General features: G+C 58.2%; 1 protein-coding gene across 1 annotated transcript; it reads right to left on the bottom strand.

The window, feature by feature from the left end:
• Positions 1 to 3,411: 3,411 nt before the first annotated feature.
• Positions 3,412 to 10,625, bottom strand: LOC102240106. The gene is made up of 6 exons (XM_014538543.1): positions 10,401 to 10,625; positions 6,877 to 7,136; positions 5,817 to 5,967; positions 5,115 to 5,229; positions 4,023 to 4,456; positions 3,412 to 3,457 (listed from the first exon to the last, which is right to left on the bottom strand). The coding sequence occupies exons 1-5, from the start codon at positions 10,578 to 10,580 to the stop codon at positions 4,395 to 4,397; spliced, it is 768 nt and encodes a 255-aa protein (XP_014394029.1). The 5' UTR covers positions 10,581 to 10,625; the 3' UTR covers positions 3,412 to 3,457; positions 4,023 to 4,394.
• Positions 10,626 to 10,975: the final 350 nt, after the last annotated feature.

The following is a 10,975-nucleotide window of genomic DNA, read 5'->3' as shown; positions in this document are numbered from 1 at the left end:
CGGGGGGGGAGGGGAGGGAGAGGGTTGTCACTCTTGCCCCTCTCTCTCCTGTCCTGGTCCATTTCCTGTCAGCCTTGCACTGCTGGCGGCCAGGTGCCTAGAATCCAACAGTGGGCTCCCAGTGATCGCTGGCTCCTGATCCCCGGGGCCCGGGGGGAGGGGAACCGAACAATGGCTCCCCAGCTTCTTTAAGCGCTGAGCCGGGGACTTAGGAAAAGGCTCACAGCCCAAATGTGAAGAGCCCGCGCCGCACACTCACTAGTCTTTGAAATTTACCCCTGGGGTGTGAAACCCAAGTGCCCCCCCACCCCCACCCCGGCCTGCTTAGGCCCAGGAGGGGCAGTCAGACCCTGTGCCCCTAGCCTGGCACTTAGGGTGGCCCACAGCCCCCTGTGAGTTCCCCAGCCAAGGCACCCCCGGACCTCCTGGCTGGACACCAGGGGTCGGGGAGGGCAACAGAGAATTCCTGGACAGAGAAAAGTCACCCAGAAAAGCTGCCCCCGGGGTGTAGCCCGCCCTCTGCTCTGCAGTTCTGCTCGGGCAGCCTTGCTGGGTGGGAAGTCCTGCCCTAGCCCGCAGCTAGCTTGGGAGTAATTCAAACAAACGTTACTGTCTGTCATTAATGCTTCTCCCACAGGTATAGCCGATAGAGAACAGCCTCAAAGGTACAGGTGCTCAGAGAAATAAAAGGGTTTGTAACGTGATCTTGGAAACTTGCCGGAAATAGAATTTGAACCCAGAAACGCGGGCTGGGCTCATTTCTTTCTTAAGGGACGCGGTCTCACGCTACCAAGCCTCTTAAGAGACCGAGGCTGTTAGTAAAATACAACAGGGACGATTACTGGCCCAACTGTTAGAAGCCGTTAAAAGGCCAGACCGTCTACCCACGACAGACACGGGGTGAAAGCCTCCCAGAAGGTCAGAGGCCTCAGAATCTGCCCCGGGGTCCCAGGCCTACACCTGGGCAGCTGTATTACCGTTTTGGGAAGAGTCTCTATCTCGAAGCCTCAAGACAAATGACCCAACACATGCTCTTCCTCGGGGAGCAGCCCCCGCCACCCCCTTCCCCTCCTTCCCCACTTCTTCCCCCACAGGCCTGCATCTCCTAAACTCTAAGGGGCCCCATGAGACTTGCAACCTGGGGAGCAATGGGCGGCAGCAGCTTGTCCCGGGCTAATCCCCGAACCTGACCCCCAGGCCCCCTTTTCTCTGACTCCCAGAGAGCCAGGGCAGCCCAGCCTGGGCTCTCTGTTGCTCCTTCTACGCTAAGCCCTTTGTCTCACTGCCCCCAGCGTTAATAAACGCTCCCTCATCGTCACCTGGACTCGCGTTGTGAAATTTTTCCTGCACGAAGTCAAGAACCCGCACAGTCCCAGCTGGCCCCAGGCAGACCCACTCAGAGCCCGTCCCCTTTCTGGTAACACCCCGCCATTCATAGGCTGCAGTCCTGATCCCCCCAGTGTCTCAGAAGGTGGCCTTATTTGGAAATGGGGTCATTGCTGACGTAGTTAGTTCAGATGAGGTCACACTGATGCAATACGGCTGACTAGTGTCCTTACCAGAAAGGGCACGTTGGGAAACAGACACGCACGCAGGGAAGACGCCACGTGAGGCCTGCAGTTCTGCAGCCACAGGCCAAGTACCCGCCAGACGCGAGGAGAGAGGCCTGGACTGGCCCGTGCCCAGTGCCCTCAGGAGGAGCCGTGAGAGACATGCCGCACGGAGTGTGGGACTTGGTGGCGCAGCCCTCGCTAACTAATACCCTGCCCGAGTCCACATTTTGCAAGAGGATTTCGCAACGACAAAAGCGAAACTTAAAAAGGAATTTTTTGGGCCCCTCGCTAACCAAATGGTCCCTGCCCTTGGGGACCGGTCCTGGTGCTCTCCAGGGAGCCAAGGCCAGCCCGCCCTGGGCTAGGGCGAAATCGGACAAGAGTGCAAAGAGCGAAGGCGGCCACAAGCGCGATTAGAAAAGTAGAGAAAGTGGCCACCATCCAAGGGGACAGGCTGGGCCACCTTACTTACCAGAGCTGAGAAAGGGTTTGCTGCACAGGGGGCAGGTGGCGTGGCCGGAGACGGCTCCTCGCGACAGCTGGTGGCCATTGACACATTCCTTTCTCTCCCGAGCATCCTGATCCTTGTCCTTCAGCTGGACAGGGCTTTTCCCCTGTGGGGGACAGAGGTGAGACTTAGAATGCCTGTGTACCCAGGCCTACCTGGAACCACAGGGCCAGGGCCACTCTGACATGCCGAGGAAGGCAGAGGGGCCCGTGTCCTACCCCCTCACCTTGTCCTTGTGCCTGGTGACTCGACTGCGCAGGGAGCTGAGTCTGCACTTCGACCTGGTGATGCCCCTGTCAGTCCTCTCCATCTTGCTGGCTCCATCCTCGCTCCTGAGGGGAGGGAAGATGGATGAGGGCGGGCAGCAGGGTCAGAGGCCGTTCTGAGCCAGGCCTGCACGCCGCTCCTGGAATCTACCTGCATCCATCTTCCTGTGGCCTCCTCCTCCTGTTTCACCTCTTCTATGGTCCCCAACTCTCTCCCTCCTTCTCTCACTCATCAAACATTTCAGTGTTTTGCTGTTTGCAATGTTCCAGGAACCATAGGGATTGGGTTTGCAGGGGGTCAAGCGACATGGTCTCAAGCTGGAGGTCCCTTGATGGGCCTGGGCTGGAAATCTTGGCTCTGCCATCTCTGCCTCCTCCCTCTGATCCACCCCTCCCCACCTCCAGATCGAATGAGCCTATAAATCCTGCCCATTCTTCCTGTGGGATTTCTTCAAACCCAGCTCTCCTCCCCTCCCCGCATCACTGCCATGGCCCCCCTGATTACAGGCACATCTTTATTTAATAAATACTTGTTAGGTCAACGACAAACAAGCCCAGCTGGGCAGAATCTATTCCCTGGAGGGGATTCTGCACCTCCAGTCTGCACCCTGCCTGCCCCAGTCATCTGTGCGCACCATCCTCAGTCACTAGGCAGCTCTGGCCTTAGCTTAGCAGAGGTGACCTGGCCCTGCTGACTTCCTCCACTGTCCCTCCTCCCAGCCCCACCTGATACCGGTCCCCAGTCCAGAAGGCACTGTTTTCCCTTCCCATCCTCAGATCTGAGGACTGGCGAACCCTACCCTTCCCCCAGAACCCAGTTCAAGCTGTCACCTCCTCCAGGAAGTCCTCCTCCCCCCACCGCAGGTGTATGAGGAGCCCCACCCTCACCCCTGCTGTTGCCCTCGGTGGTTCCAGAGAGGATGGGGACCCAGCTCCTGCCCCCAGCCCAGGCCAGGCACCGAGGGCCGCAGGACACACTTGTGCAAACCCAGGGCTGGGCTCCCACCTGCCCCGCCCGCAGCCCCCCGCCTGCAGCAGCTCTGCCTACTTACTCAGACAGGAACTCAAACCAGGTGAGGTTTGAGGGGGCTTCTCTGGGGCTGACCGACAAGCGAGCCCTCTGCTGAGCCCTGCAGGACCAGAGGGGACAGACACCTGGTCAGCAGCCCCTCCCCCACCCAGCAGCCCCTCTCCCTCAGGCTTCTGTGGTTGGGTGTGCGCCCGCTGCCATGGCCCGAGAGCCCCCCTTCCTCCACCTGTGGGCCTGCATGTATGGTCATTGGGGCATATGTTCCGGCAGAAGGCAGGCCACGCCCGGGGAGGCAGTGTTTGCGGGAGATGCATCTGTTCCCCTCTGCACAGAGGCTTCATGGGCCAGCGTGGCTCCCTCCTCCCCACGATGGCCCTGCTCTCTTCCCCTCCTATCGCCTCCCCTCCCCTGTCCTGTCCCCATTTCTCCCTGTCTTCTCTCCAGCCTGTTTCCCACACCTGTTTACTCTCACATCTGGCCTCTTATACCTGTCCCTCCACATCTGTCCTCCAACCTCTTCCTCCAAACCTGTGTTCCCCACACTTCTTCACAACCATCCACTACATCTGTCCTTTCGCACACTGGTCCCCCATACCCACCTAGTCCCTGTCTGCCCCACACCTGTCCTCCCACCCCTGTTCCCTGCCTGTCTCCCTTCCACTTACCCATGGTACTGTCGAAGTTCCTGCAGTACCTGCTGGACCATCAGCCTGGGGCGGGAATAAAATAGCCCATAGTCATCCCAGATTACAGACCTATCCCCGAGAGGAGCGGGGATGGCCGCACCTGCCTTGGGTCCTGAAGCAGACCCTAGCCAGGAGCCCAGCCCCCTCCTGAGGCCTGTGGGAACCTCTCTGAGGGGCCTGGGTCCCTCCCCTGGGAGAAGGAGGGGTGGGAGAGAAGGTGAGGTCATGGGGGACTGAGAGGCACCGTGGCTGCCAGGTCACTTACTGCCAGCAATGCTGCAGCCTGCACCCCTCCTCCCACAGCCTGGACCCCTTGGCTGGCCACTGGGCTCCTCCCCGCGGGGCGGACACTCACACATGGTCTGGTTCCACGTGGTCCTTTTCCAGACACTCCAGCACTGGTGGCTCCAGGCCTGGAAGTAGCCCGACATCAGGACGCACAGGCGTGAGGAGCTCCCGCCCGCTCCCTGCAGAGACTGAGGAGCCCGCCCTGCAGTGGCTCCCCGGGACCCACCCCTGCAGAACTGAGGTCGGCGGAGCGGCCTCGCCACTCTCAGGAGGAGAGGCGGGAGAGGGACGAGAGCAGGGAGGGAGGTATCCCCAGCTTTTCACAAGAGCTTAGGATGTGCTAAGTGCTTTGCGTGCGTGCGTGCGTGCGTGCGTGCGTGTACCCCCAGTGGCCCTAAGGAGGGACATTATGTCTCAGTCTATGCAGAAGGCTGCAGGGGCTGAGGCTGGTCAGAAAGTGGTGGGTCTGGGTGTAGCCTGCAGGTCTGCCTGACACCAGAGAGACACATTCTGAGGACCCAGAGTTTGTCTGAGGCCGGCAGGAAAACAACGAAAGAGACAGAGTCAGAAGAGAAGGGAGGCGAGGCCATGGCAGTGGTGGGGGCTCCAGACCCCTGGGGGAGGGGGTAGAGGAGGGGCAGATGCTGGAGGCTCTCCCGCTCTCGGGAACCCCTCCCCCAGGACCTCCACATCCTCTGGGGCCCAGCTGGGACCCATGGGGCACCTTCTAGCCCAGCCCCGCTGCCCTGCTTGGCCCGAGAGGGAAACACCAGGCCGGGCTACCTTGGGCAGCGTGAGTGGGCACCTCCAAAGCCCGAGAGCTTTCCAGGGCGCTGACCTCATCCAAGGTCACGGGAACCGACTGGGACCTCACTCTCTCCTCCAGGCCGTCACCTTCCTGCGGGGAACGAGCGGAACGAGCAGCTCGCTAAGCCGGCGGCCCAGAGGCTGCAGGAAGGCTCCGGATCAAGGGCTCGGCCCCAACCTCTAGCACATGCAGGCGCCCCAGGCGCAGGGCAGGGGTCTCCCCGCAGCCAGACGCTGGAGCCTTACCCTCCCAGAGATGCGCGGCAGTTCCCCTGCCCGGGCTGTGGGCCGGGCCCTGAAACTGTGAGTGCAGGTTCCAGGCCCAGTAGGTCTGCAGGTCAGAGTCAGAGCAAAGGGGCCAGGCTTCTCCCCCCGCTGTGGGCTGGAGTCCCAGACTCCAATCAGACAGGCCTCCCTTCCGCTGCAGGGGCGCGGAGGAGTCCCCCGCCCCCGCCAATTGGCTGCGCTTCTGGCCAAGGATCCGCTGCTGTGGACCCTCCTCAGGGAGGAACTCAGGCCTGGGCTGCGATCTCAGGGCTGAGACTCCCCCGTCGTGGGCTCCAGCAGCGACCGCCCAGCCATGGCAGGTCAGTCCCATGGGTGAGGCTCCCCTTCCCGCCGCAGCTCGGCTCCTGGGCCCGGAGTGTTACTGTCCGGGTGGCCGCAGGCTGCACCCACCTTGCCTGGGTGCTTCGCTGGGGTCCTGCCCCCGGAGAGACACTCTTTAGTCCAGGCCTGCAGACTCTCCCCAGGAAGGTTCAGGGCAAGGGTCGCCAGCGCCCGAGGGAGACACGGCCCCTCACTCACAGCCGAGGAGTCGAGGCTGAACCTGGGGGGAGAAGGGCGGGATTCAGGGCTTCAGCAGGTCTCTCCACCTGCTGCCGCTCCACCAGCTCCAGAATCTGGGGGTTTGGGAGGACCCGCAGATGACCCCTCTGGGCCATAGAGAGGGTCCACATCTCCCCGTATGGGGGGGGGGAAGAGCCAGGTTGGTGGATTCGCTGAAGCTGCCTGTGCATCACAGACCCCCCATTTTTACATGGACTGGCTTTCTATTTGGGGTGAGAGGGCTGGAGGGGTTGGGTGGGGGTGGCTAAAGCACCCGCCTCCACTCTTTAGGGCTGCCACTGTGGTGTGTGTGGAGTCGAGCACTCCTATGTGTTTTTTTTTTTTTTAAATATATATATTATTATTGATTTCAGAGAGAAAGGGAGAGGGAGAGAGAGATAAAATCAATGATGAGAGGGAATCATTGATTGGCTGCCTCCTTCACACCCCACCCTGGGGATGGAGCCCACAACCCGGGCATGTGCCCCTGACTGGAATCGAACCTGGGACTCTTCAGTCTGCAGACTCTACCCACTGAGCCAAACCGGCTAGGGCAATATGTGTCTTGATTCCAAGCGCATCTGTGGCTTTGTGCATGCATGTGCCACTGCCCTGCAAGTCGGACATGTAGGCCTATAGGTGTGGGTCAGAGCGAGTGAATGTGCCAGCCTGGGGGTGAACATGGGCAGCGGTACACCTAGTGTGCGTGGGCAAGTGTGCACACCTGGGATCGCACCTGCCTGCAGTGTGTATGTACAGTGTCCTTTGGGGCTTGTGCACACTCAGCACGTGTTTCCGTGCACGTGGATCTGTGTGTGGGCATGTGTGTCTTGGGAGGGGGCTGCCTCTGCCGTGCGGACACCCCTGATCCTGGGAGGGTGTCATGGAAGGCTCAGTGGCGGGCACCAACCTCTGCCAGCTGTCTGAGCAGCTGCGGGACCTCGCCCAGCTGCATCTCCGAGGCAGGCCCTCCCGTCCTGCTGAACTGGAGCAGGATGAACCGCTTCCTGCTGCTTCGCTTGGGGGGTCACTCTCCCTGGCCGCTCCAGGCTGGCGGTGGGCAGGGGCCTCAAGGCCCAGGTCCTGGAGGTACTCGCTGCCCTGAAGGGCCCCCCAGTCCAGGCTGAGGTCCTCTGTGCTTTCCCCGAGCTGCCCAGGACCAGCTTCCTCCTGCAGGTGGTGGGAGAAGAGCACATTGGCTGAAGGCAGCAGAGGCCCAAGACCCAGACCGGCCCACACCCTCCTGTCCCACTGGGGCTCAGGGCCTTCTCAGGGCGGTGGGCTGGGATGGAGGCAGTCCCTCAGGCCTCTGTCTCACCTGGGCCTTCAAGCTTTATTCCCCCAAAAAGGGGCCGGAAGCCCGGGCTTCCACCTCCCTTCGAGTTTCCGTTGCACCCACTGTCTTCAGTAGCCCTGCCCTGCCTGCTCACCCCGCTCACTGTAAGGCTCAGGGAAGACCAAGGCTGCAAATGCCACCTGGCAAGCGCCACACAGAGGAGTGCTGCCCTTGCTGTGCGCGCAGGCTCCTCGTCGCAGGGCTGTTCGGGCTCACACTTCTCCTGGACCCTAAATCTCCCTGCCAAGCTGGGACTGGGGTGAGGCAAGCGAGGCATCTGCCTCAGGCACAGAACTGAAGGCGGAGGGGCCCAAAACTCAGGAATCAAGATAATATTTTCATGTAATTGTTAAAGCAACTCAAAAGTAATGCAAGGAGATTCATGATGAACAAATTCTCAACATTTAAGGAATCACAGTACTAGACCCTGCACCCTCTTCGCTCAGCTCCCCTTTCTGCCCCCTCCTACCAGAGAGGACATCTGAGCGGTCAGTCCTCCACTGCCGTTTCCTCCCCGACAGCTACTCAGCGCAGTACGAAAGGCTCCAGGGTCAGTGCCTCCTGCTTCTGGCCCCTGGGCAGCCTCAGGTTCCCTCCCGCCCAGGAGGCAGCAACATGCCAGGCAGGGTTAGACACCAGACACGCAGATGTGTATCCCACAGCAGCTCCGCCAGGGGGCAGTATTTTCCGGGTCAGGAGACAAAGCGGCAGGGAGGAGAACGGACTAACCCAGAGCCGCGCAGTCCATAAATAGTCGAGCTGGGCTCAGACTCAGGTCTGTCTGGACCCAGGCTCTATGTTCTTTCTTTACTCGCTGCTCTCTACTCCTTTCCCCCCACTTCCTTTGCCCTGCTCTCCCTTCCTCCCAGTCATTCTGTTTGTCAATTTTCCCAGCCAGGACACCTGCCTTTTCTTCTTCTTGGAGACCCTTTTCTCCCAGCCCACTTAGAGTCAGCCTGGTGAACTCCTATTCATCCTTCAAAACCCAATTTTGGCATGCCCTCCAGGCTATTACCCCGACCCCTTGAGGTTAGGTAAGGTGTCCCTCTGTCCCTTTCCAGGCCTTTGTTAGGACTGTCTCCAGGTAAGTGTTTGGTAGATAAGTGGGTGGGTGGGCCTCTCCTGCCTCAGGCACTATGTGATCTCAGGAAGCCCTTGATGGTCTGCCCCAATGGGTGGCCTGAAGGTGTCCCCCTGTATGAATTCTGCAAGAGGGCCCTAGGATAGGATTACTAGATAAAATACAGGACACCTGGTTAAATTTGAATTTTAGGTAAACAACAAATATGTTTTTAGTATAGGTAGATCCCAGATGTTGCAATGGTTGACATTTAAACCCAACTGGGTGTCCTGTAATTTTATTTGTGCAACCTTGCAACCCTACCCCTGGACCATTTGGCACGGCCTGTCTTTTTACCAGGTAAGGGAGAACAGAGGGATTGCTGCTGAGTCTTGGTGTGGGGACGTTTCCAATTTGAAGTGGAAAAATACCCGCTAACCGAAAGCCAGGCTCTTGGTCAGCTGAGGATCTTGGCTGCAGGAGGCAGCAGCGGTGGCCACACTGGCCTCGGAATAAGGAAGTGGCCTGGCCTTGTCTCCTGCCCGCACCCACTTGGAGCTCTCTACAGTCTGACCTCTCCCTTGTCATTCTTTGTATTATGGCAAAATACACACAAGAAAATTGACCAGTTTTTACCATTTGTAAGTTTACAGTTCAGTGGGATTAAGTGCGTTCACATCACGTCACCACCATCCTTCTCCAGAGCTTTCATCCTCCCGATAGAAACCCTGTCTCCATCCAACACTAACTCCCCTTCCCCGCTCGCCCCTCCCGACCTCTGGGGACCTTTACTCCCCGTCTCTGTGGCTCGGGCTCCCCTAGGGACCTCCTATAAGTGAAGCCACATGATCCTTATCCTTTTGTGTCTGATTTATTTCACCTAACCTAATGCTTTCCAGGTGTCTCTGTATTCTAGCATGTGCCAGAATTCCACTCCTTTTTAAGGCTGAGTAACAGTCTGTTGTGTGGATGGACCACACGGTGTGGGTGTAAACAGAGCCCATGGTGCACATCCATCATCCGCTGGTGGGGACTTGGGTTGTCTCCACGTTTTGGCTGTTGAGGATAATGCTGCTTTGAACACGGGTGTGCCAATGTGTTTGAGTCCCTGCTTTCAGTATTTGGGGTAGATATTCAGAAGTGGACTTGCTGGGGCACATGGTCATTGCATTTTTGGTTTTTCAAGGACCTGCCACACTGTTTCCCAGGCCTCCTTTCTTCCGGCATCTCTCCTTTGTGCCCATGTCTGCTCCCTCCCACCTCTCCGGCTGCTCCTTCTCTTCTGCCCTCTGTCCTGTGCACACCAGGGTCCCTTCTTTAGTCTCTGTCTGAATGCCTGGCCCTCCTGGGACCTGGGCAGCGGCCTCCTTTCAGACCTCCAGTCCCATCCCTGGTGCCTGCACAGCCTCTTTGATCTCCTTCCTCCTCGGCCATTGCCCCCAACGTTTCCCTGTGGCTCTGGTTTTCATCCTCCTATAAATGTAAACATGTCAGGACAGCCTCTTGGCCTGGGCCGGGACTCTCCCTCTCTCGCATCTGGTGTCCCTCACAGGAGGCAGCAGTGGGCAGCCGGCCAGAGCTGGGGGTGGCAGGCTGGGGGCACAGGGTGCCCGCTCCCTGCAGCAGGTACACTGCTAGAGGGACAGGCAGGGGCTTCACTAGGGACGTACACCTTTCCTCCAACATTTCCTGGGTGAGAAAAAGTGTGAGCTGGCCCCAGGGGGCCTTTCCAGGCCCCTGACTAATCATTGTAACTGGCTCAGGCTTCTGCTCTCTGGACCATGGAAAACCTTGGGGAATGGGCTCCCCATTCAGACCTGGAGGCGAGATCCCCCCGGGATCCCCACTGCAGACAGGCTTACTGCATGCAGATTAAATAGTACACCGATGAACATGTCTTTAACATGTAAGGAGTTGTTTATCTGCTTTTCTATTAGAGAAAGGAGCACACCAAAGCGACTTCATGCATTTTGTGTCCCTTGTACCATCTCACCGTGGCAAAAGGGAATCGGTTTTAAATAAAATAGCAAATAAATACCAGGACAGACGGTTCTTGCACGGCAGCCTGGTAGAAAGGCCTTACTCCAGGTCCGCAGTCCTGGCATGGCTTTCTTAGCCGGCTCAGTGTCCCCACGGCCAAGTTCCTGTGGACCTCAGTTTTCTCATCTCTAAAATGGATGGAATGTTGCCTTCTAGTCGGATGGCTCTGCGGTAACATGAGATGAGGTTTACACACTGCAAGTGCTCGATGGATGGAAGCAGGTACTAGGTTGGTTACTGTTTTTATATTCCAAGTTTCATATTTCAGGAGTCAGGGCCCTTTCTCTGGGCAAGTCACACAGTCCCTGGCTGCCTGGAGCGAACTGGGGAACACTGGTGATCAAATCCAGCAATTATAATCTGTGATGTTCCAGGAAGTGGGGGGCGGGGAAGGACTGAAGGGAGCCCCCTGACCCAGTCTGGAGGAGCAGGAATTCTAGATTGGAATTTTACTTAGAAAAATCTCTTTTTAAAAAGTACAAACCCCAGGGTAATCATTGGTGTAAAGACCTACTAACTGCAACTTAGTTAAAAAAAGTTAGATAATCTTTAGACAGCTTCTATAGCCAAAAC

The sequence above is a fragment of the Myotis brandtii genome, unplaced genomic scaffold (genome assembly GCF_000412655.1).
Source record: "Myotis brandtii unplaced genomic scaffold, ASM41265v1 scaffold193, whole genome shotgun sequence".
In the NCBI taxonomy this organism is placed as follows: domain Eukaryota; kingdom Metazoa; phylum Chordata; class Mammalia; order Chiroptera; family Vespertilionidae; genus Myotis; species Myotis brandtii.
This window is presented reverse-complemented; position numbering and strand designations above follow the sequence as displayed.